Raw genomic sequence first — 26,969 nt, 5'->3', positions numbered from 1 at the left:
TGACCAGGATTTACTATCCCCCACAATTGATAATCCTCTTTCCAGAATTAGTCCAGGAGAATTAAAACAAACTCACCTTGGATGGAAGAAAAAAGAAAAAAGTGCTGAACAGAATTGCGTAGAAACCTATTGGCAAGATATGCCACCAACAGAAATATGGCTTTAAAATGAGCTTGATTTATTGCTATATCTGCTTGGTTTGGTGGGGATGCTTATCTTCCTTATCCCCTGTCCTGCAAAAGAAGCTCAATTCTTAGGTTTTATTCAGGTAAAATAGTTGATTGAAAACAACTGAAAAATCTACAGACACTAGAAATTCAGGTAATGGATGACCAGCAGAAAGCTAGTTTTATGACAAGAATTAACATAATTGAAAGCTATTTTGAAGAAGCAAGATTTCTTTAGGATACTTTCTGAAACTATTTTAGTTTTGCTGTTTTGGTTTTTTTTGTTTGTTTGATTTTTTTGTTTGTTTGTTTTTTGGTTTCTTTTCCTTAATCTGTATTACTGCCACTACATCTGGAAACACTAGTCATGGAATGATAGAATGTGTTGGAATGGACCTTAAAAGACCATGTAGTTCCAGCCCCCTGTCATGGTTAGGGACGTCCTCCACTAAAACAGATAGTCACTTCAGCAGTAACAATAAATTTCTCAGTCCTGCCTCTGAGTAGACTTATAATCAATATACCAGCCAGAATAGTTGAATCCTGCAATTTTAAAACAAAAAAAATTGTCCTACTTATATTAGGGATCTGATGCCTGCCTCTTCTTGTTTAACAATTGACTATGAACGACTTGACCCACTTTCTGGGAGGAATTTTCCTTTTTCAAGTTATGAGACTGATCTCAAAGGTACAGAACCAAAACTGTCTGTTGATAAACCTGCATTGTGGTTTTGACTCTACTTTTGCCAGATTCTCTGATGCATTAATCCTTCTCATACAGTCAGAGCTGTTAAAATCAAGACTGCTTGTTTGTATGGAAGCCAGAAATTCACCCAAATAAACTTCTTCAACAAATTGTGATATAGAAAGACAGTGTTGAAACTTTCTAGTGCACTTATCAAACACTTTTTCAGTTACCACATTGAGTTAGAGGAAATGACCAGTACAAGAACAGGCTGCTTTTGCTCTATTATAGACTGTACTAATTCATGTTAAAAAACCTGTGGCCAAGAAGTGGTCTGACTCAGAAGTTTGGAAAGGCACGTCAGTTTTACTTGTATTGTACTTCAGCTCAATTTTGGCATCTCTCATTCATGTGATGTCTTGATATTTGGCAACAGGAAAATGAAGGGTTTAAAAATTTTCAGATTGGAAAATACAGGTGTGTCAGATCAGGACACCAGTCTTGGAATGCCTGTCCACCAGATGCTGCTTAATGAAACAAAAGGTATGGATGAGCCATATCAGTACACCGTTATTTCTGTGATGCTGTTGAGGAAACAATGGATTTTCTAGACATAGCCTAGATTTTAGTTCCTCCTCTCCTTTTTCTGCCTCTGCTAAATAAGCAGGTTTCAGAGGAGCTGTGTGGGGCTTCCTTGGGTCTCATAAGGTAGTTTCAATTTGTTACTTAGCCATGCCTGATTTGGAAGAAGGGTCACAATTTTTTGTGATCCCTTTCCTAGGAAAGGAGAAAACTGTACCAAACAGGAATTATGCTCAGTTTTTGCCTTAGTGCAGAAGGAATTAGGTAGCAAATTTCAGCATCTCAGGTGACTGCTGCCTCCCTTGGAATACAGTGACATTTTTACCTCAAACTAGTATTAGTGCATTTTTGTCCATTTAACTTAGTTTGTTATTGCCAAGAAGTCTTAGATTACCAAGTCACTGAAAGTAAGCAGTAGCTGCGATATTTTCTGAAACTGGAGTACTGGGATGGTAAGGCAAACACATATGTCTAAATTTGTTTGCCATGTTTTGAGGCATGGAAGGGCAGTGAACTGTGCTTATTTTAAGCTGAAGGGGTGGTTTGGTAACTGGTGGTGGAGAGACCTGAGAGAATAAACTGCTAATTATAACCAGGAAAAGCTTCTGATACTCAGCAAGCTAATGGCCCTTAAGGGATACAGAAGGCAGACAGTGAGATCAAGCCTGTCAAATAGTCATAAACTATTCTCTATTAAATTCTGAAAATCATCTTAGTCATTATTTTATTTAGTGTCTGCTTTCCTTGGTGTTCCATGGAGTGTGTTTTTGTAGTTTTTGCTGACTTGTGGAAACTGGGCTTCAATTTTATGTTGTTAGGTAAGCCTATGTGTTCAGCTAAAATACTCCAAGCCAGTGTGATGGCGAGGTCTAACACTAGTGGAGATCCTGGGAATGGAAGTCAGGTTGCTGTTTCTGCTTGCAGACTCTTTTAATTCTTTCCAGCTCTTCTTTAAATGTAAGAGTCCAATCATCAACACTAGAAAATTATATAACTTAATACATAGAAACTGAGATCACAAATCTAATGCTGGTAACTTCTACTACAAATGGAAAGCAGCCCCTGGTCTGTTATACATACTGTAAAACTTTCTATGCTGTGCCATTATTCATTGTACTCAAGTGTCAAGAGCAATGTTGTATAATATTTTTTCCAGATTCTGAAGTAATGGACTTTTTGGGCAGTCTCCTGAATAATACAAAACAAAACTGTTCTGATAGCTCAAGAATATATGGGGCATGGTCACTTTTCCCTTTAAAATTTGTTTAGATTGGGCTTTCTATAGAGTTTGTTCTTAAAATGTACCATTAGACACTACAGACTTCAGTCTTACATGAAAACAAAGTTCTGTTCTCTTAGACATGGTGGCATGCAGCAGTGTGTGCAGTGTAAAGTGACGTGGTGTATGACAGAGTATACAATGTCATGGAAATTCTGAGTCCCTCTGTAGCACTGCTGACTTTGTTGAAGACTGTTTGAATAAAATACTGTTATGCTTGTAGGACTCATTGGAAAATGAGCTTTTACGTTCCTGACAACTAATTGCCTATTATATTTCTAGAGTGAATGGTATTTCAAGTTAGGGTGTGTAGTTATAGCTGAAATACTCTGAAAGCCTCCTGTTGTGCACTCCCACAAAACAAAGATTAAAATGGGAAAATTGTTACAACTTGTGGTGTTTAAAAGAGAAGTAGTCATGAGTGAAGTTCAGAGTTGGTGTCACTTATGTTAAAAAAAAGCAAATCTGTCCCTGTATTGATAGTTCCATTTCTTTGGCTGTGTTGCCCTCCTGGTCTGTAAGCTCCGTGATTTAATTTAGGTGGATTGTATGCAGAAATCTACATCTTTGGAGGCATGTACATTGTTTTTATTTCTCCATACAATACCATCGAAGCTTTAACTGAATTTGATGCTGAGCACATAATGCAAGCAGTGAGGAAATATTTAATTTCCTCTACAAAGGAGGGGTTATATACAGGAGGGGAGAAGTCACTCTTTACTCTGGTTGCAGCCAGTTGGATTCTTCCCATAGCTAACTAACCCCTTGAACAGCACTGCAATGAAAGAACTGCTGACCTCTCCCGTTCCATCCCCCCTCTGCCTCTGCGCCCACAGTGTCTTTTAGCTCTTAGTCTGGGCTCTTTACTGTTCTCAGGTCTGTCAGTAATGGGGCAGTTAGCCTCAGCGAGTTCACTGCGTGAACTCTAATGATTTCCAGGTGTGTGTCCATCCCTGGGCCAGCTTCAGCCTTCTTTCCCCTGACCAAGGCAGAGCCTGCAGCTGACTCACTTGTCTGGTGTATGTTTCCCTAAGTAATAGAGCAGGGTAGAATATATTACTGTCTTGTTTCTGCATTTTTTAAGCTTGCATTTGCAGCTCTCCAAGTGCTCACAGGAGAGACAGTTGCATGGGTTTTAAAGTAACTTGTATTGAGTGCTTGTAAAGGCAATTTTAAAAATTGAAATGTAGATATAAGGGAGAATACACTTGTCCATGCTAATGTTTTTAAACAAGAGTCTTGACATTCTCTAATTAATTGGGACTATAGATGACTGAACTAGTGCTCCCATGTAGTAGACTGCTGAATGCAGAGAAACTGGAATATGATGTAGTTCTGTTTAGTAAATGACTGGACTAGAAATTATGTGCTTGTGTTGAGGCCGTTTGAGCTCAGAGGAAGGTTTCCTTTGCTTCCTGCCTCCATCACCCTTGCCTGGCATAACAAAAAGTGGCAAGGAACTTGCTCAGTTGTTGATCTGGTTTCTTTGCTGGCCAGGTCATAGATCAGAGGACAAATAAAAATGGACGTAGAATGAAGTTGCAAGTAGAATTGTAGGAGAGATTAGAATGTTGTTCATGCTTTTAAATACATGTATCCTGTTTACTGAAGCCTATCACAGCTTCTGGCATTATCAGAACAATCAGTTTGCTGTTATTAGAAATACTTCACATTCCTCAGTGCAGAAAAGTAAGATAAAGTTCTTTAAAGTGGCTAGGAGGTAAGTTGTGGGCTACCCACTTAGTAGTCTCAGCTACTGCAAATAAATAGTGCACCTATTTTTCTCTTGTACACTCTTTACCTCTAGTTATCAAAAGTCTAAATGCTTTCTCATTTTAATCTCTTCTTCCTCTTGGTAGTTTGTTGTATTTCCAGAACCTCCTGTTTTAAAAGGTGTTGATTCCTTCTCTTGACTGTTTATAGAAAAAGAATTTCAGCCTGTCTCCTTTTCTGCAGAGAGCAGTACCTTTTACAGATGTTTCCACACTCTCTCCAGTAGCATGAAATTGACCTGAGTTTCTTAAGTCTCTTGCCTACTTCCTCACACCAGACTGTGCACTGAAAAATGAAGAGTGAAGCCAACATGGTTGTCCTGTCTGAAAATAAAAGCAAAAATACATCCGTAAGAGTAGGAGACATTAAATTGTCTCTTGTTCTCGGTAGTAATTGACAGCTGTATAGGTTTAGCTTGAAATGACTATGGGATTATTAACGGTATCATCTGTGAATGTAAGCTGTATAAAGTAGCTCATCTGTTTTCAGGATATAATTTGATGTGTTTTGTTGTTTCTTTGGTGCAGCTAGAATTATTTTTGACACTCCCTAACTCTAAACTATAAACTGTGTGTTTCTTTACAAAACCTGAAGGCGACTTTGTCAGTATATCAAGAGCAAAATGTATTGATCATGTTCTTCAGGGTAAGTGTAGAAAAACACAAATTCTTCTCAGTCTCCTGTTAGTTCAGTACAGGTTCTCTTAATTAACACTTACTTGTGAGTTCATTGCAGGATGAGGAAAAAGCTTTAGTTAATAATCAAGCTAGAATGTTCTCATTTGCTGTAGTATCCCTTAGGGGTAACTGCCTTTCTCCCAGTTCCTAGATATTAACTTGCTTTGTTGAAGAGAACTTCCTGATTGAGGACCAGATAGGAGTACAGAGTAATATTGTCTTGGAGGACTTGAAACAGCAATTCAGCATGAGTTTGCACAGAACCTCAACTGGAGATTCAGTTACTTGCACAGATAAGGAGGCCAAATGGGTTAATTAACCTGTGTTTACAAAATACAGTGCATTCCTTTGTACTATTTATAATTATGGGGAAGAAAGCACCACTGATCAAGATGCAGTTTCATGAGGTGTTGAAGTTGATTTGTCCCAGTCTGTCCTTGTCCTTTATTCCACACCCTTGGTTTCATGTTGTTACTCTGTCCTTTAAGCCAGATCTTAAAGTAATACAGTTGGCCAGATGAGCAAGTGCCTCTGAAAACACATGGGCTTGTCTTTTTGGACAGGTTGGTGTGAAAACTAATGCCAAGGCAAGAAAGGGGTCGTGGGGGATGGCCAGAGGTGGGTGAAGGACAGAACCATCTAGGTTGTCTTGGGTTCCTCTTGAAGCTGAGCCAAGTTTTGTGAGCACTGCATCTGGCTGAGAACTAGGGAGTACAGTATCACAGAAGTGGTTAGAAACTTTTAAGAGTTTCGTTCCTTTTAGAGATAAAACAATAATATCCTTTGCTGATATTTAATATTTATGGCAACTGTTGTAAAAGATGCTAATTTGGCTCTAAATGCTTTTCTCCTTTTTAAGAAAAACAGGCAGCTTGCTGCTAAAGCTATATGGACACCTGGAAGTCTTCAGAATTTGACTCCAAGCTTAAGCACTTAACTCTGAAATGACCAGTGTGATAAATGCCACAGATCAGAACAGTAGTGCAGTGTTACACACATTGTAAAAAGATGATGGATTGGTACTCATCACTTCCATTTGTAGGATAAAATTTATAAATTTATTTATAAAAAATAAATATAATTTATTTTCATTTAGTCTTTAAAAAATCCACTAAAAATACAGTAAATTGACATTTTTTGATTAAGCAGATTTTCTTGGGGAAAAAAAAATTCACTTTCTCCCCTTGGGTACTGGTATTTAATTTTTAACATTCTTTTTCTGTGGGTGGAGGACCATTCTCACATAGACTTCCTCCCTATTCTCCTAGCCTGAACCTCCCTTCCTTCCCTTCTTACAGGCATTTGTCACACTATGTCATCCAGTCAGATGTGATCAAATAGTTCTTGAAGGCTGTGTATATTACTCTGAATTACTGTGGGTTGTCAGTGGAAACTACACTGCAACTGGCTTAGATCTACAAATTAGAGTTGGAAACTTTGTGAACTCAGCATACCTCCTGTATCTGTACAACTCAGCATACCTCCTGTGTATATACAAATGTGTGTTGCCCTGTTCTTACAGTTCTAGCCCAAAACGTAAAGGCTGTTCCATCCCTGCAATCCCTGCTGAATCATTCAGGCTTCATTCTCACCTTTGTCTCCCACTTTACTGTGGGAGAGGGAGTTTAAAAAAACCCTTCTATGTTTTTTTTGATTATTCATGTTCGTGAAACTTGTTTACCTTTCTTTCATAGGCAAAGGCTTCAAATCTTTGGCATCTCTTTTCCTGTTCAACTTTGTTACTACATCTGTAGCTTTCAGGGTTATAAAACCATAGGATGTTTTGAGTGGAGGTGATCTTAAAGATTATCTTGTTCCCATACACCTGCCATGGGCAGGAACACCTTCCACTTGACTAGGCAGCTCCAAGCCCCATCCAGCCTGGTCTGTGGGTTAGCTGGAGTCTGTTTGTGTGAGCATTGCAGAATTCTGTCCTTTTGTAAGTCACACAGCCCTGGAGGAGTGACCAGGTTGTTTTCCCTTTATAATTAAAGGGCAGAGAAAGATCAGAGGACTGCTGTCTGTTTCTTGCTACTACCTAGCAAAACAGCCCAGAATCTGTTGGTCACTAGTTCTTGACAAGACAAACTGCACAATTTTTACCAGAGAGTAGATGAAATACTACTCTAATATGTTCCAGTCTGAATGATGGGTGACTTCAAGTAATAGTCTTTGTACAGCTGAAGGTCGTGCTTTATAGGATATGAGGAACAACTAAGCCTTTATGATCCCTTAAGGTATAAAGCTACCTGGTTCAGAAGAGCACCTTGGGGTTACTGCTGGTACTGGCTAGGTGTAAAGGAAAAGGAGGTATACTGAACAGAGTATAAGGCGTGAGAGCTGCTCTACAATTTACTGGATTGCCTTTTAGCCTGGTGATCTTGCATGCGATCTTGGTCACTCTTTGCTCCAGTTTGTAGAAGCTAATGCGACTGAACATAAGTACATTCCTCGGAGTTCAGCCTGCTTAAAGGTCATGGAAATGCTTGGCACCTCTAATGGCCATACTGACCTGGTATGTACATTAGTGATGGGGTTTTTTTCTGCTTACAATGAAAAGTTCAGGACTGTTTGCTTACATGTACTCTTGTCTCATCATCTCTCCCTGTAAAATGGGCAACAGTAAAAATGCTGCCACTGTTTGGGATAGGTTAATGATCAACTGAATACTTCTTGACAAAATCTTCTAGTCCACTGTTGGAAAGCAGTGCATCATTTAGACTGCAGTGAGAATTTAACAGTAATGAAAAAAATGGAAATGGGCAGTTAGTGTAAGATGTGTAACTAACTTTGGGGTTTTTTTGTATTCTTTTAGTGTAGGCAACAGAGATGAGTTTTGCAGTCACTTTGAAACTGTTCTCATCTGACCCCTTTAGTTGCTGCTTTTCATGTTCCCCCTTCCAGGTCAGAAGTTTATGATGTGTTCTTGATATTAGATTGTAGCATCTTTTTGTGGAAGACTGGTATTTATGTCTGTGAAGTAGTCCACTTATGCAAAACACAAGCTGCTGCTTAAGTTAATCATCAGCATGTGACATTTCCATATGTGAAAATCTGGTGACCTGTTTGAGAAGATATGATTGTGCCAAATAGGTAATGGGATTACCATTCCATCATCCTGCTGGGTATGCAACGGCAGAGGTAAAGACAGGAAGCATGGACTCTGTGTTATGTTAGTGGAATCTTGCCATGGCCTTGCGAGTAGCTGAAACTTGGCTCCAGGTTTGCAGACATAGAGCAATCCTTTGGTCAGAGTGAACTTTCGGAGTTCTTCAGTGTGGCCCCTTCATGTTTGAAGGGCTGCAGTTCTGTTTCATCTGCTTCTGTCTGCCACTTGCGTGTGGTCAAGGTTTAGCTCTTCTCTCCATCATTAAAGCAGAAGGAAGGAGAGAGACCTTTGAGATGTAGTTGATACAAGAGCATACCATGCTACATAATGAAAAACTTTGTGCTTGAAGTTCAATAAGCTTAATGTCTTTTGTATTTTGGTTTACTTTTTCTGTATGGGATGCTAAGCATTAGTAATGTGGACAGTTTTCATGTTTCAGATGATTTGTGAAAAACATTTCCTTCTGCTCCATAAGGGGATTTAAAATACTCCCAAACTGCTTCTTTGTGAGGAAGAGGATTTGAAAGCTGGGGTGCTACCCACTGTGTACTGTTTCAATAGGCACTTCACAAGCCTTTGCACTGCAACTCAGTAGCCCAAAGAAGGGACTGGGATTCATCACTCTCTTCCTACTGTTTCATTCTTGATGTCTTTTCTTCTGATGAAGTATATAGCAATAAGCATACTTAAAACACCTTTAAGCTACTTACCTGGAAGTCAACAGGTGTCACCAGAAATCAAAGCAATCACTCATGTTAACTTCTTTGAGATGTTTTTTGTTCTCAGTACATCAGGTTGTTAATATACTGAGTAGTCTTTTCTGCTTCAGTAATGGCACTCACCCTCTAATTAACAGAGTGTCTATTTGCAGAATTGCATATTTCATGGATGTTGGGGAAAATACAGTTACTTGCCCTTTTTTACCATGTTTTAAAACAAAATTTACTTTTTGTTTTGTTTGGGGATTTAGTATTATGTAATATGCCCACTTTAATCTATTGCTTACTCAGTTGATCAGAGGAATAGGAGAAAGTGGGCATGGTGTTATTTGGTTAAAAGCTGGACTTGATGATCTAGGAGGTCCTTTCCAATCTTAGATTTTATGAGAAGGTAAAGTAAAAAGAAAAACTTGAATTTCCTGAGGTTATCACTCCTGCAAATGTGTATTTCATGGCAGGTGGTTCTTACCAGAAATAAGTTAGACCTGAATATAATTATCAGTAGTCTTAATGGCTTCTTTTGCATGGCTGTCAGTATAATTCAAGTTAACTTGTAAGAGAGGGAATTGGTAATATATCACAGTGTGTAAATTCAGAGAGCTATAATTTGTACCCAGGTCTCAGCTGCGATATTAATAACTTGTGTTTTCATGCAGAAATCTTACAAAGTGTACAAAAGTTGTGTAAATGCAATCTCAAAATATAATCTCATATCCTGGAGATGCAATCCATTCAAAGTGTCCATTAGTGTCCTTGCAGTTCTTTTGTTCCCATTTCCTGCACGAAAACTACTTGCATGAAATTTTTAACTCCCTAACCATGACATAACCTGTGTCTATTCTTTGTCTTATCTGTAAACACTGACCACATTATAGTGTATAGAACAAGGGTGGAAAATTAGATACAAGCTAAGGTCGTGGGGTAGTGGAAGAGGGAGGAGGGACAAAAGGCTGCCCGCCCTTAATAACTGTTTAGTCATGTGAGGGGCAAAGGCTTTTTCTTGAATGTTATCTTGGTTCGGTGTGGTTTTGTGGCAACTCACCTTATAGATGGAAGACTTTAAACTGTGTATTTTTTATAGTGTGATTTTTTTTACCTGATGGGTAACCTCAGAGTCTTTCTGAAGTAGTGTTCTGAAAGAGGAGTGTCTATAAACAGAATTTGCTAAGTGTGGGCATTGCATGATACTTAGGAAATTTGAGTTATGCATGTTTGGTAGCTTCCTCCATGCATGATTAGAAATGATTTTTATTTTTTTTTTATTTAACCACATGTATTTCTTGTTTTTGTTTTTTGTTTTCCTTCCCCCAACAGCTGGCTTACCCCTTGGTGTTCTAAACTTGGCCAAAATAAAACCGTATCAGAGAGGCTTTTTCTGTAATGATGACAGCATCAAGTATCCGTTCCATGACAGTACCATCACATCCACTGTCCTCTACACAGTGGGGTTCACCCTGCCCATTTTCTCTGTAAGTAGCTAATATATAGGGAGCTTTGGTGATGGGAGTAAAATGTATGCCTTCCAAGAGCTCAGCACTGTAAATAAGTTGAAGACAAGTCTATATAGGCAAAATCCCATATATGTATATATATAGAGTCATATGCATGTTCAAGGTGCTGTTGATACTGTTTGCACAGAAAATCTGAAACTAATCTCTGACTGCTAGTATTGCTAATTTAATTTGCTTTAGGAACAGCAAAACCTGTATTTAAACTAGGCTTTTATCACTAGAGAGGAAAAATGTCTTTCAAAATGTTATGGAATGATTAAATCTTTTGTTCAAAATGGGTTAGTCTGCTAACTTGTGATGTTAAAACTTGGCGCTGTAATGCAGTGCGCACACCGCTAACTGGTGACGGTTGCTGCTGTGTACTTTCTACAAAAATAAGCCTGATTTTTACTTAGAAGCTTTTTCTAAGCTTGAAAGTAATGTGATTACTCTTTAAAGAAGAGTGGAATAAAATGGGTTACAGAGACTGAAAATCTAACTGCTTGTAGAAAAGAGGCTCAGTGTTTTAAAGACCACATGATTTTGACAAAGAACGATTTAATTCTTCAGTAGGTTTTTCTAACAATATTTTAAGCTTGCTTGTATCCCAGTTTTTAGTAAGGTTTGAGCTGATTTGGAGAATCAAAATCTAATGGTGCAGAATAGTCTTGAACCTGAAGCTACATCTTTTTTGTCCCTGCAGTACTTGATCAAGTCATGTGAAAGATGATGATGATAATATTTTATCTGGTAAATGTATAAGAAGAATAAATAAGTAAGAAGTATATGAAGTGGTTTAAGGATGGAAGACAGTACTTTAAAACAAGTGAGCTTGCAGAACTTCTGCATGCATTACTCTGGTTTTCCCATTAGTGCTCATTCATTAAAGCTTCCATTAGACATGTGCAATAAATAGGAGGTTGACACAACAAATAATCACTAGTATAGTTTCACTTCTAAGGAAAGTTTATAAATTTGACAAGTACATATATGTTCAGCACACCTTTGGGAAAATTTATTTTCCAGTAGGTTTCCTGTGTACCTTGGTTGATATGGGTACAGGTGAACTAACAATTGCAGCTCTGTGCAGTTTTGGACTTTTAAAGAAATGTTCTAGCTGCATTTCAATAAACTGTTGAATTGCTTTATTTTTTAAAATTATCGTTCATTTTTAGATTTGGAGGTGTTGCTGTAATATAAAGTCAGTGGAGAGTGTGTTTTTTCCTGGCTCTAAAGCCATGGAGAAATGTCTGACTTAGAGCTAATTCACATGAAAGTCTACACAGTTAAAGAGTGGTATGGACTGTTATAATTTTAGATAACCTTTGTAGTGAAAGTTACTGCTTTAAATTAGATGCCAGTAATTCCAGTCTATTCTGATATTTTTCTGCTATGATACTTTAATAAAAATTACACAGTGGATTTTCATTGCTTGTCTTTGTGCAGGAGGCTGGAGTTTACAATTGGAACAGCCACTTCTAGTCTCCATATGGAGAGGTTTTTAAAAAACAAAAGTTCTAGAGCACTTACAGTTGTTACAATACAGTCTAACCAGGTCATTTGCTTTTCAGGCTGAATGTTTTCCAAACCTTAAAGCAACTGCTCAGTGTAGTTAACATGTTAACCTGGCTCTCTTAATCACAGTTTCAGATGTAGAGCGCTCTTTAGTCTCATGCAAGAGGTGGAAAATTTTCTATAGCTACTTAAAAGTAAGGGCTAGAGCAAACTGTAGAGCTAGGGAGTATGAGATATGGAATATTGCAACTCTCTTAATTGAAAGTGGATCTGGTTGAATGGTTTCTCCCTTCAAGATTGCCTTTATTCAAAATGGACAGGGGAAGTTGATCAGTCTGTGAATCTGAATTCAGTTTAAGTTTTTGGAAGTAGTGTGTTCCACATTCAATACCCTCAAGAGGAACACAGCTCGCTCATGAAAGACTTTTGGGGAATAACTCTTGATTATTCCACATCTAGTGAAAATTGTTATCCTGACATGAGACTTTACTGAAAGGGACAGAATCCTCAATGAAGCAACTGATGACAAAAATTTCATCTAGAGTTGATAAATTACACTTTCCTACAGACTTTTCTTCTCTAATCAGACTACATTAAACATGATACTCATTCCTAAGTGGTAGGACTCTTTTTACGCATATGCCCCTTGTTGCACAATGGGCCTGCTTGTCTTCAGAATGTATTAAGAAATGGCCTGAACATATTGCTGTATAATAATAATTATAATACTAGAAGGTTTTGTTGGGGTAGGCCTGTAATATAAAAGGCCTGGAATGGAAAATAACTTCAAAGAATAAAAAATCCCAACTCCCAAAAAAACCAAAACATATATCTAGATATTTTATTAAATCTCTTGTACATAAAAGAAGCTAGGTTGCATGAACATTAATTTGTTTTTATGACATTTTATGTAGATTTACAAGATGTGCTAGAAACTGAGGAATCTTAAAAAATAAAAAAATACTGTTAGGAATCATAATTCTGTTTGTAGCCTGAATCCTTTCTGTTGGCATTGCCACCTTTTATCAGGAAATAAAATGTCTGAAAAATTAATGTTTATTCTTTTCCAAGTGCCACTTCTTAATATGATGCTTTTCAATTTTCTAAATTGTTCTTTGTCTGGATGGGAATCACATTTTTTGTATTAGAATCTTTTGAGATTTAGGGTTGGACAAGACTTGGTATCTCTCTAGATGGCTTAGGCCAGTGTCTAGAGTAGCACACATTCATTAGATCTGACATTAAAGGAACCCCAAAAGTTCTTTGATATTTCTATCTTACCAAGTGTTTTAGATATATTTAGATAGTAGTTCTGTGTAATTTAAAAGCCATGACTAGGCATTGTCCATGGCTTGCAGCTTTAGGAAGATTTGGAAATGTCCAAATAATTTTTGGTCTTCAGTTCTCCGCATGAGACCAACTTTTTCAAGTGTAAATGACAAATTAATGTTAATACCGTTTCTATTTCAGTGAGGTTCCAGCCATGTCTATTTGTAGGTGTCCTGTTCAGTTTGGCTTTTCTGGTAACCACACATCCAAACTGATTTTTTTTCCTCCAGTCATGTTGTTTCTTCAGACTGCTGCCTTTAGTGATGTTCACGCAGCCTGCCTTAGCTCAACGGGTAGGTGACATGAGGGGAGGGAGAAGCACAGAGCAAGGAAAACCTCTCTGAAAAAAAACATCCTTCTCACCAGAACAACAGAACAACAGAGCAACCTGAGAGTTTTTGAGTTTTGTCTGCTCCCTGTTCTAGGGTTTCTGTGGTTCCCTGCCAAGGCTTTGCTTGGCAGTTCTGTCCCAGAGCTGAAGGCTCACAAGCCACTTGTGGGTTTCTATTACATGATGGACTGATGTAGAGAGAAAGTTCAGAACTTCTAACTCAGCTAAAGGCCTGCACTGCATATCTGATAGACAAAGTAGTTATCCACAACTTGTTGCTACCAAAACAAGTAATGCAAATGCTGATGTTCCATACAGGGAAGTGTTCATTAGCAAACAGTTTTGGTTAAGTCACTTCTCTGGGATAAGCACTGCTCTTTGGACCTTCTGTGAGAGAAGGAAACATAATGGGGCCTGTAGGACTTAATTTCTCCACCTTGAACCCCATCAAAATTTGGGTAGCTAGGTTACATTGTAAGTAGTAAGCTAAGTAAACTAACTAGTAAAACTAAGTAAACTAACTACTTAGTAAACTAAGTAGTTTAAATAACAACAACAAAAAAAGGCTGAATCAAAACATTCCTGGGTTTGGTGTGGCAAGATGTCCTCTGTATCATGATGACTGCCCAAAAGGGACCTAGGTAGCTTTGCTCCTGTGTCAGCTTTAACATATTAGGCATTAGGCTTAATATTTTTGGGAATGTCTGCTTATGGTATGTGTAACAATGTTTTGACTGAAACTTTTCCTTCTACAGATTAGCACAATCATACTTTGAAGGCAATTTACTGATTTCTTTTATGGCAAAAGAAACTGATTTTTTATGCTGTTTATGAAAGGGATGTATTTTGAAGGGAAACTTCTACTGACAGCAGCTATTAGATTGACCAATATAAGCACTTAATGAACTATTTTTGTATGTCTTCATGGACAAATGTAGTTATTGCTGTGATAGAGATCAATAAATCAGGGGATTAAGGAAACCTTTTGAACACTGTTGATTGGTAGATGAGTTTTTCAGCAGTGTCAAAGCTTTATGACCCACTCTTGTTAGTTTTGCAACTAATTGAAATGAAAACTGTTGTTTGACACTAGAGTGGATTTCAACTTGACTCTTAAGTTTCAGGTTACTTGTAAGAGGTTTTACTATGCTCTGAGTAAGACTGCCTCTTACCTGGTAAACGTTTTGAAAAGATGTTCATGTTTTATTTTCATTTTATTTTTTGGTGTATTTATGGCATTGGAAACTTTTTTGGGCAATGCTGTTGAACTTCGTAATCTGTCATGCGTTCTACTTGATATTAACTGTTCATCTTGTACTACTACAGATCAGCATTATCTCTGAACCCAATTTTTTTGTTCTCTTTTTAAAGCAAACATAGTAATAATAATCCATGGTTTTACTCTGTAAAGGTTTAATGTCAGGGTATTGCACTTTGAGTTGTTGAATTGATGAGTAATTCCTGGCTGAGATCAGTGCTGTGGGGCCAGATGTTGAGAAGGAACAGCATCCAGCTTTTGGCTTCACTTTTTGATGTGTCCAGGGTGTGGGTCTTCTGGTGGGTTTGAAATCAGGCTAGGAAAGGTCTGAGGAGCACCATTTGCCTCTGTTACTTGTACAAATCATTCTTACTAAGTGCAGTTGTATTTTAAGTAAATAAACTGTAACAGCTTGCTTGTTAGCCCTGTGGACTGGGTACTGTAATTTCCTAGGCCCTTCAGGTACATTTCTTAGTACAGTGATGGAGATTGCACATAGCGTCTGAGTAAGACAGTTGGCATTTTCACAGTGGGAGGAACTCCAGACAAGGGCTTTTAAAGTGCTGAGTGAAGCTTGGTCACAGCTATGAGAAAGCCAAGCAGTCACACTGGTATAGAGAGGTTTTAAAATATTAATTAGTAGAGTATACAAAAGAGTAAAATGCAATAGGGAGAAATGTAGGTAGAGGGAGTTGCAGCTTACATAAGTCTTGTAATTTAGTGAAAAACCGAAACCCAACAGTTGCTATGGCATAGATTTTTCTTTTTCTCAAGTCTGACAGGCAGTTACTAATATTGTGCTGTTGACATTTAGGACTGAGGCCAGAGACTGGGGGGCTGTCAAAAAAGGGAAGCAACTCCACTAGGAACCAAAGACAAGCAACAGAGAAAGTAAGGCAGAGAGTGTTGTCTTCTCTGTTTCCCTTCATCTGGCTCACATTATTGTACCTCTTTCTCTTCTGCCTTGTGCAGGGAAATGCACCCCCTTTTCAGGAGAAAGCTGAATGCCAAAAAACGGAACCATCGAACTTAGTGATCTGTGGTGTGATGGTTCATTTCTTGGTAGGTGCTCTCCTGAACTCTGAAACTCCTATGAGAAATGGAAAGTAGCCCTGTTCTTATACTGAGGAGAAACCAAAGTCTTAATTTAATCTGAAAAAAGGTTTTGACACCCTACCCAACCGTCACAGAATGTGAACAGTAATACCAGCTCAAAAGTTTTAACTAAGCTTTTGCAAAATGGGTGTTTTTCCAGGCAGTATTTCTAATGTTGTAATAAATACTATGGATGTTCTTAATGATGGAATTAGTAATGAAATATCTAGAGCATATTTGGGAAAAATGTTAACTTGCAATTTGCATCTGAACCTTTGGTGTAAGGAGACTTGAACCTCAAAATATTACTTAAACTTTTTTAAAAACAAGTCTAGGAATCACTTCTAGTTTAAAGCTACAGCAATGATGCTGGAAGCTCTCAGTAGCTAACAGCACAGAAGTGGTGGCAAGTTTTTTTCAGGTGCTGGGAGAGAATACAACAACAAAATCTTTTAAATTTTGTTTTGTTTCAGAACTCTGGAGAAAGATTATTGCTACCTAACACCTTAAAACAGATGTTGAAAGTTACTGTGTCAGTAGGTGGTGTCAGTCACATCTGTTCCTATCCTAATCTCTATGATAAATGAGGAAGATGGAGAACTCAGGCTAAAGCAGCTTTTTTTTTTCCTAAATATCTCATTATTATTTAGGTGTGTATATTCAAATGTGTACTTCAACCAAATATTAAGAAACTAAATAGTTATGAGATTGGAGAATGGAGAAAGAATCCTGAAATGAACAAGTAATTCACTTAACAGTGAGAAGTGAGCAGTAGGAGTAAGTGGTACTTGTCCTTTGCCAGGAAGGAAGATGTCAAGTGGAGCTGTCTGGGAGTTCAGTGTAGTCATAAATGCCCTGGAGGAGAGAGAGCGTGTGCAGTGAGGCAGCAAAGTAGGGAACTCGGAGCAATAAATACAAAAGATGGCAGTAACATAGCTGGTGAACTACAATGTGGATAAAATGCCGAGTGATATCCTTCCTAAGGAGAGTGGGAAGATGACTTGAGGAAGATGTACGATCTGATGTTCTCTGTCTTCAGGGGGGTAATGTGTCCAGCTTTAGTGGAGAGAACAACCTCATGCCCAGTGAAGAAGCCTAACCAAGATTAGAAATTTGGACAGAAACAGACCTGTGTTATACAGGATATTTACGGAAGAAACCTAACATCATCAGTCAGAAATCACTCCGGCTTATGAGGAAATCAAATCCATTATACTGTATGAGTCACACTTTTGGACAAGGGTATAGTAATTGTTTAAAATATGTAGTCTTATCAGTTGAGTTATTTGTATTTCTATTCCACGTATTCTGATTGAAACACTTCAGAACCTGCATTTCTCCCTACACCTTTATTACTGATGGTGTTTGTTGTTCCTGAATTCTTGGTTGCTTGTTGGATCAGTATTGCTCTTTTTGCTGATATCTACTGTGTATGCACTTGGCTGAATTTACAGCCCTTAGACTCCTGTTGAACTGTGCAAAACCAAACTCTTGTTTTTGTGATAATGTATGCTAGCAGCCCTTCTCTGTCTGCACTTAAGATAGATGAATTAAAACTAAACGCATAAATGTATTTGCCAGTTCTGACTGAATACTGTTTCAGAGGAAATTTCTTGTCAAATGGGTTAGAAGTGTTAATGCCTTTGAAAAGACTTGTCTAATGGTTATGCTATTATAGTGATATACAACAACCACAAGAAATAAATTATTTTCTCTCTGCTAGTTTGAACTGACAAGCTCCCAAGTCAACAGAGTTGTTTAACCTCCAGATGCATGACTCTGAACTCATTACTGCACGAGTCTCCATATGTTCTCTTGCCTCAGTCTTTAAGGGCTGTTTTGCAGGCAGAACTGGCTGGCCTTGATTTTCCACTATATCAAGGAATTGCCAGCTCTGTCAGCAGTACATCTGCTAGTTATTCATTAAGAATGCATATGCACTGCATAACACGGGCTTGTTTGCTTTATCCTTGAGATTACCCTGCAGGTAACCTGTTCCCAACCATATAATTCCTCTTCACGTACATGTTGTGATTTTCCCTTTAAGCAATTTCTTCACTGCATTACGACTAGCTTAGAAGATGAAGTGTACATCAGGGAAGCTTTTTGGAATTGTCATATGAGAAGTATTCAGCAGAGAGCCTTTCCTGCTCCTCTGCTGTCTCTACTTCTTACATAAAAGGAGTACTCAAACTCCCCAATTTCTTCTGTTTTCAGGGAAAATTGAACAAAATGGGTACTTGTAGGACCTTTCTTTTAACTGAATGTGGCAGTGTGACTGTGGCAGACGAGTAGGATTTCTTCTCACAGTGATCTGCTGTTGAATCTTTGCTATTTTTTCTTGAGAAACTGCTTTAGATGTTTATGTGCATAAATCTGCTGTCAAAGCACTTCTATATTACAGTAAGGATTTTTTCCTCACTTGTATCTGTGAAATTAAAGACATTGAGACTAGTGATGGTGGTACCATTACAAAGACAAGTATCGTTTGGTATCTTCAGTCATATCCTGTCTACCTGTACCAGGAGCTTCCATGCTTAGGAAATTGCCACTGTCACGCAAAAACTTACCCCTGTCTTCTGAAATTATGGTATCTGTCAGGGTGAAATGTTGAGGCGAACACCCCATGTGTGGAGACACAAGGCTTGACTCCATTTCAGAAGGCTGATTTATTATCTTATATAATATCCTAAAATACTACATGAAAACTATACTAAAAGAACAGAGAGAAAAGAATGATCAGAAGGGTACAAAGAACAAGAATAGAACAGAATGCATAACACAATCCTGTGCCTGCTCACAGCCTTGGCACAGGTGGCTGTGATTGGTCACTGATTGAAAACAATCCACATGGACCAATGGAAGATGCACCTGTGGCCTTCCACAGCAGCAGATAGTTATTGTTTACATTTCTTTCCTGGGGCGCCCAGCTCCTGGGGAGGGAGAAAAATCCTAGGAAAGGATTTGCCATAAAATATCATGGTGACAGTGAAAAAGTTAGCATGTCTATCCCAGCTGTAGGGAAACTCCACTGTTTTACTGGATACAGTAAGAAGCTTTGCCTCTTTATCACTCAGTGACTGCTCTTCTGCTTGCAGTAATGAAAAAGCTAAACTATTTTTTCCTGTCCCTTTATTGTCTTAAAGGGAAACTTCCATTGCAGAAAATACTTAAGCTATATATTTGAAATAATTTTGATTTTATTTTAGAAATAAAAACACCCTGAAAACCCACAAAAGCAGACTTTACTGATTTATTTAAAACAGAGCAGAACCCTCAGTATTGTGAGAAGGTTCTCTTGCTGGCTTCACATGATGCCCCTCTGGTTTGACTTCTACTTTTCTGCTCTCTCCCACCAATTAATAACAGTGAAGTTAGTCCATGCATGTTAAAAAGAAGTAAGTTAAACTTGCTCCCTGGAGCATGTACTGAGGGATTAAGTATTGACATTGGAGAATACTTTAACCAGAAAGATATCAAAAGCCCCTACTGGCATGGTTTTTCAGGCTAATGACTGCCATGAATTGAGCCAGAGGTAAATTACAGATGTTCTAATTCTGTGACTTCAGTTTACAGTTTAACAGTGTTAAGTTAATCTGATCAGTTTCACTGTAATCTGTTTTTTAGAAATTAAAACTTTTCTCTCAAACTTTCATAGAGCATGTATGCTTTCAACACTGAAAGGTGCTGAGAACAGCAGTAAGATAAATGACTGGTGGAATTACTTCAATCTGTTGTGCAGTTGGGGGAAACTGAAGAAAGACTTGTTATGTTTACTATATATTTCAGTGCATAGGTCTTCCAGTTAATGGTTACTTAATGGCTGCCAGGTAGATACTCAGGATTTTTAAGACTCAAAGTAAAGGAGATTGAAAGAAATTATGGAAGAGAAGACAATTTTATTTTAGGTGTTCATACTTGCTTACAAAACAAAAACAGACTTGGAGTGGTTTGGTATTTTGTTTCCATGATGTGGATACAGGAAGGTGCAATTACAGGCTAATTACATCATAATATCAATATTGCTGAACAATGAGCACGTACATTTCAAGCAGCTTCACTGAGTGTGGAACAACACAGATCCTCACTGCATGAGGGACTTCATTCCTGTGATCCACACACCTTTTTATTTCTGATTTAGTAGATGGAAAGTACTTTTAAAAAAGTTCCCTCTGAATAACCTCATCATCCTGAAAATTTCCAGTCTCTCACCTTGAGAAGCTGAAACATCCAGGTGTGAGTTAGAGGAAATGAGGAGTAAGGGACCATGACACCATTATTCACAGAGCAGGTCTTTAAAATGGGTGATGCAGCGCTAGTGATTCAATGTCAGTGATGCTATCTGACTATAACCACAGGTGTTTGTGGCAGTGTGCTGAAGCTGTGATAAGGTTTTTTTGGGCTGAACTTAATTTTGTGAACAACTGCTTTACCATGATAATCAAAACTACCAACTCTTAAGGAAGTAACCATGTAAATCATTAAGAAACTCCTGTCTGTATATGCCTAATTCTCTACATTTGGAGGTCCAAACAATACATTTTACTTAAATACTCAGTTTGGAATGTTGGTGTTACTATGTGTGCTGGGCAAACGACAAAATTTTCATTCCATACCTATTTTGTAGGATAAATTATGTTGGAAACACCACAGCATTATGTTGAGAAGTCACCTTCCCTCACCATGGCTGCATGTGCTTCTGCCTCAACCCTGGTACCCAAGTCAGCTAAATACTAAACAACTGATGGTGTATCATGACATCTGTCACAACACCAACACAAGGGGAGGGAAAAAATAATCCACAGTCTTTTTCAAAACCCTCATATTCTTCCTGTTAAGAGAAAGGGAGAGGAATTTTTTCTTCATAGGAAAGGCTGTGTTTTTGCACTGTACTGCAGAGTCTAGCTCCCAGCCTTTGTGCTGGCTGGTATCTGAATGATGCAGTGTTTTGGTAAGGCTCTGGCTTGGCTCTTAGCCATCCTGCTTTGTTGGTGTGCTTGGATGGCTTCCAGAGCTGTGTCCGTTGTAGTCCCACTGGCATGGAATTGGAAACAACCCCTCTTGACAATGACAGTGGTCTTTTTCTACCACTTTTGGAGGGGAGGTTTTGCATGCTAGTGGTTTAATGACAGCAGCAATACAGAGGGTACCGGGTTCTTTGCAGCAGGCTTAGCTGGAATGCATGGCCCCGCATGATAGATATATATATAACTGATGCCTGATCAAGAAATAAGGTTGTGTTGTTCACCAGAGTTCACTTCAGGGAAATTTTCACCTTTTGAACCATTAGCTTGTTGTTTGTTCTTTTGTTTTCAAACTGAAGTATTCTTTTAAGCACTTTATGGTGTGCAGAACAAAATGACAGTAAATTGTTAGTAAATCCCAGTTATATCACTTGTGATGGTCCCAGGAGTCAGACTTAGTTTGGAGGACTTCATGGGTGAGAGAGGGAAGAGGATTGTAAAGGTCCCTAGGGCTCTTCCCTAACAGTTCTCTTGATGCTTGGTATCTTCTTTTGTTCACTTTTTCTCCTGCTCTTTACATCTTTAGTCTATTTGCACATGCTTATTATGGGGCTAGCTGTGTATCTGGAAACGAAGAGGTTGTGCCTTGGCACAGTGGTTTTGAGGAGAGAACTGAGACTACAAAAACACTTATTTCTGTTGAGAAGGAATGATGGAGACTGTTTTTATCTTTCTGATCCCTTAACGTTGGGTGGGAGCATCTCCTCCAGATAATTTTTGTTGTGTAACTTTAAAGTGGCATGCATTTTATGTGCAGCACAGCTGAATTTTGAGCATAAAGTCAAGGGCTTTTATGCTACTGGGCTCTCCATACCTAAGCAAAAGATGTTTATTTATTTTTTTGTTAAACATTCTTTGTAGTCCTCCACCGCTTGTTTTCCATACGGCCATTTCTTTCCAAGAGTATTCATCCCTGTACACAAACAGAGTGTGCAGGTGTTGTATGTGCATTAATGGTAGAGGAACAGGATTCAGAAATGGGATTCTATCAGTTTATGGTAATTTGCATCCTATTTTGAATTTTTTGAAAAAACCTTTGCTGTTCAAATGACTAATTTTGGTTTGTGTTGTGGGTACCTTGATGTGCAATAGCGTGCAGCATTGTGCAGCTTAGTTTTGTGTCCTGTAGGTATTAGATTAAGCCACCTTTGGTGGAAGAGGTTGGAACAAAATCTCCATTCCTTGAGGCTGTAGGTCGTTGTAGGAAGATACCCAGTGTGTGAGGAAGTGAGAGAATCACGTGCATGTGTCATTTCCTTTTTTCCATATTCCCAAATATTCCCTCTGCACTTGCACTCCCTTGAAAGCACCTCCTTTTCTGCTTTCATGAAATGCAATTTATGCTTTTCTGACTTGTGAAGCTGTCCAGAGAAGGTGTACAGGGGCAACTGTTGCTCACTGGAATATAAAGAAAAATTTGATAATTGTACCAGTAGCAGCAGATTGAGCACCTCTGTGGTTGTCACTGAACTGTTTACTCAGTCATGGTTTTGGCATTCTTCCACACTTGAAGTGCCAGAAACATGAAGATGAGAGGAATCCTGCCTTGCTCTCCTTCTTTCAGCAATCCTTCCTGGAAGCTACAAAGTCAAGGCAGTAGTCATTGGCCAAGGGAAGTGCAAAACCTTCTAACTTCCTGCATGCCCATCCCTCCTTATGCACTTCTCTTTGGAAATGTGGGGGTATGATCATCGCCAGTTTGTTTTGGTTTTGTAATGTATTTTGTATTCCTTTTTGCCAGCTGGCTTGCCTTTTGCAATTCTCAGTTCACGACGTACCCCCTTCCAGAGAGGCGTTTTCTGTAGTGATGAATCCATCCGGTATCCATACAAAGAGGACACCATTTCTTATAAATTGTTAGCAGGAATAATTATTCCTTTCAGTGTAATTGTTGTAAGTTAAACTTTTCTTCATTGCTTTTGATTTCAGTGGGGGTGGGGAAGAGGGAGGAGGGGTGATCTGTTAATACAGGTTTACAAAACCATTCTGTAAGATTTCTTAGGCAAGGTGGTAAAGCAGTAGAAATGGTGGTCTGGCAAGAATAACTAAAAGGTTTTCTTTAACTGAAGTCAAACAGATAGAGTTATAGAACAGAAAAACAATACCTTAGAACCTTAGAACTAAGGTGGCTTAATTCTGTAATCTGAGAGATTTTACCATATTTGTTGAAAATGACACTAATGTGTTGCGACTGTCACAAGTCTTTTTATTTCAGGATCTGCTAGTTTCAGAATATCATTGTGCATGACCTATTAAGTCAGTATTTTTTTTTATCTGCAACAAAATCTTAGGGAATACTTGTGTGTGGAAGTGTAATACAGATACTAGACTATTTAAAAGAAAGATTATGGCTTCCAGTCAGATGTTACCAATAGCATAAATAGAATAAAAAGAATAAGTAGGTGTGGAGTTTTGCCCTGGATATTTCCCTGAAGGTCAGGATAAAACTCTGGGCCCATTTGTATTTAAATTACTGCAGGGGCTTGCTTCCATACTGCACCTAACTGGCTGAAAACAGGGTACTTTTCTTCTTTCCTCCTCTTCACACCAGATCAGTGAGTTGGACAGATTGTCTCTGTGACTATCAATTTGGGATCTCTCTCTGACCACAGCTCCTAGGTCAGCTGAACTGTCCCAAGCATATAGAGACTCTCTATCCCTAATATTTAGTTATATGCTGTCAGCTGAGCTAACCTAATACCTTGCTGTGTATGGACAAAAGTTGAGGTTTTGCTACCTGGTCTGTTGCCACCTCTTGTGGCTTGTCTGAGCCAGGATCAGCTGGTGAAATTCTTAGCCTGGCAGAAGACAGCAGCTTTCCTTGACTACATGGAGTGCAAACGGCCCCTGGAAGAATTCCAGTGCTGGGGCAAAAAATAGCTGGGACATGAGCAGAGGGGGCAGTTGGACCTCTTCAGTTACCCCTTTCATGTCCCAAGTCTGACAGGACTGCCCTGCACTTCCTACAGTGGCCCTTCCACAGGGGCCTCAAGATCCCTGTCCAGATGTGCTAAAAAGATTCAGTCTCCACTGATGGTTCTGTTGGGTGGCATCCAAACTCATCAGAGCCACACTTTGAACAGAGTTAAAACTTTCTTATGCCAAATAAGATTTTTAGGTGTATAAATATTTATCCACGTATATTTAGGAGCCAAAAATGAAAAGGCACAGCTAAAGGTAATCCTTAGTATTGACCAGCTGTACCTCTGGGCTAATGGGTTTCAGTCAGGAGGGGTATTATGATAATCTAACTCTACCTTGCATAGGGACTGCATGGATTTTTATCAAGGTTCCAGCATAAAGGTCAATTTTCAGCTCATATTTGCTTTTGGGTATAGGTTTTTTTTTTGCAAGTGTAGAAATATGTTCTGAGAATTGAAGCTGTGACTTGCCTGGTTTCCCCCTTCTTGGAAAAGCTGCTTCCAAAACTTAGAGAAATGCTTCTGAAGCAGATGAAATTTTGGGTGGAGGGAGGGTTTGTGTGTTCTCTTAACTGGCAAGTGGCTTATGCTGAAGATCCTGCCTTTAAGATAAGGGTTTTTTTTTTCACCCTGTTACTACTTTGTGAAGTCAATATTGCCTGAGAGCATGGTCACAACTGAAGCCCATATAGCTTATTTCATTTCTAGAACAGCTAAAACAGTTGAGTGAGGAAGAACAGAATAGAGCATGGGAAGATTGATGTATTGCCCTGAGTACTTGGCTACCAGCCATTTGCAGCTCAGGGACTTTCTGAGTCAGAAAAGGCTCCACTAAATATAGTTTTTTAATGGATGTATTCCCTTTGGATTAATCCAATCTCTATTTGAGCCCACATGAATATTCAGCTAATTAAGTTTCTTATGCAACATTAAGGAATATCTTTTAGTTGTGAAATCAGGCTTTTCTGTCGAGATTGCTTCATAGTCAGATGGTAAAAGCAAATATTGGTGTCCTTTACTCAATGCTTAGTCAGATTATTGAAGATGGAATATTCTTTGATGTCTGTCCAGTGTGGTAATTGCACTGACATCAACTAGTTTTTGGTACCTGACATAAGTGACCTTCTTGCAGGTTTTGCAGCAATATTATTTAAAAGGGATTCATTATTTACCTGTCGTGGCTATTTGTACTCAGCCATCTTAATTAAGAGGTTACTTTCTGGATTAGGTCTCTATGTACTTTACTGAAGACTTTCTCAGCTTTAGTCCATGTTCTGGTATTTCTCTGCTTTAGCCCATGTTTGGGTATGGTGGAGGGTGTAAAGCATCACTACTGTCACCCATCTGGCAGTATTATCTGTTTGCCTCCATGTGCAAAGCCTCTGACAAGTTGTCACTCCATGTGCCTGGGTGGCAGTGTCTAAGTAATGGCTTCATTCACAAAAGCTCTGATTTGCTGGGATCCAGGACCCAGAATCTCAAGTGACAGAGCCATAACTTAATTTTTACATGATTTTTCAAGGTAACTTTATACATCCAGTCCTCCACACATCTGATCACCTGTATTAATTGATCCTTTCTGTGCAGAATGGGACCAACTGGCTCAATATTCAGATTATCTTGAGTGAAGTTCTGTATCTGGCAAAGGAGAAATTTACTTTCTGCAAAGATGAAGTTGCAAGAAAACAAAATTAGATCTGCTTTTGCCAGCACTTGATACATGTGTCTTGGACATGTAGGGTGAAAAGTCCTTGGAAAGACCTCAATAAGACCTGTCTTTCCCTACCCCATTAGTTTTCTTTTCTACCCAAAGGATTTAATTCCCTTGAGGAATAGGAAATTTCTTGGTTGTAGCATTTGGCCTTTCAGATCTGGATATAAAGTCTCAACCCCTCAGAACAGTTTCTGGTTTCAGGAAAAACCTAACAAGCTTTGAAAAATTTTACTCAGTAGAAGTAGTTGAAGACTCAATGTAAAGTGAAGTTATGCAGGAGAAAATGTTTCTAATTAGGGCCATGCTAAGTAATATGGTTATTCCGAGAAGGCTTTGTTTTAATAAGTATTCTGAAAATAATATGATTAAGTTCAGCATGAGGTAGGGTAAAGGAAAAAGGTGTTTCTCTTCTGTGTGGAAGTGTTTATAATGTTTGGACATGGTTACTGCTGACTCTTGGAAAACTATAATTTGCAGCTTAATGTTTATAAAAAAATAGTTTCTGAAACTGAATATTAACAAAAATAGCACAATACTTTTCTTTTAATGTTATTATCTTTAACTTGTTCTCCTTATTTCTTTTTCAGATAATCGTAGGAGAGACTCTCTCGGTCTTTTATAATAATTTGCACTCAAATTCGTTTGTCAGAAATAACTACATAGCCACTATTTACAAAGGCATTGGGACGTTCATTTTTGGGGCAGCTGCTAGCCAGTCGTTGACGGACATTGCCAAGTACTCCATAGGTAGACTGCGCCCTCACTTCATTGCTGTGTGCCAGCCCGACTGGACGCGGATAAACTGCAGCCTGGGCTACATTGAGAACTTCACTTGCCATGGGGATAAAGCAAAAATCAATGAGGGAAGGTGAGTCTGACTAACCTTGTTTACTTGGTTGTATAATGTATTTGTTAACCTGGGGCAATGAGTTTGGTAATGCTGCTGCAGTTTTTGTGCTTCTCCTAGAATAAATTTATTGTAATGAATTTTAAAAATTAAACTGTGTCTAGACCCTGGGGTTTTGTTTTTTTTTTTCAATTTGTGAAAGCTTGTTATATTAATATACAGATAAATGCCTAATTGTGTGTTTATTTCTGCTTATGGGAGATTGTCTTTTTTTTCTGTGCCAGTTTGCTCTTATTTTTTTCTAAAATGTTTGCATCCCAACAAAGAGAAGAATTTGAAATCTGCCTTAGAAATTGGATGTAGAATAGCAAATGAAATGTTTTAGTTGTGGCATGGAAGCAAATAAAAACTGCATCCATTTAAATATTTGGAGGTCTATTAAAATCACTCAATC

At 38.4% G+C, this 26,969-nt stretch overlaps 1 protein-coding gene across 2 annotated transcripts in view; it reads left to right on the top strand.

Annotated features, from left to right (window-relative positions):
• The window catches only part of PLPP1 (phospholipid phosphatase 1), a 63,392-nt gene that overhangs the window by 6,046 nt on the left and 30,377 nt on the right, over window positions 1-26,969 (top strand). Inside the window, exons 2-3 of one of the 2 annotated variants that reach the window (XM_064405510.1) lie at window positions 22,775-22,926; window positions 26,256-26,536. In XM_064405510.1, the coding sequence (XP_064261580.1) occupies window positions 22,775-22,926; window positions 26,256-26,536 (433 nt within the window). Of the gene's footprint in view, window positions 1-10,305; window positions 10,461-22,774; window positions 22,927-26,255; window positions 26,537-26,969 lie in introns of both variants that reach the window. The other variant, XM_064405509.1, reaches the window with a different exon arrangement.

The sequence above is a fragment of the Passer domesticus genome, chromosome Z, assembly GCF_036417665.1.
Source record: "Passer domesticus isolate bPasDom1 chromosome Z, bPasDom1.hap1, whole genome shotgun sequence".
In the NCBI taxonomy this organism is placed as follows: Eukaryota; Metazoa; Chordata; class Aves; order Passeriformes; family Passeridae; genus Passer; species Passer domesticus.
Note: the sequence above shows the minus strand (reverse complement) of the source record. Positions and strands in the feature narration are given on the sequence as shown.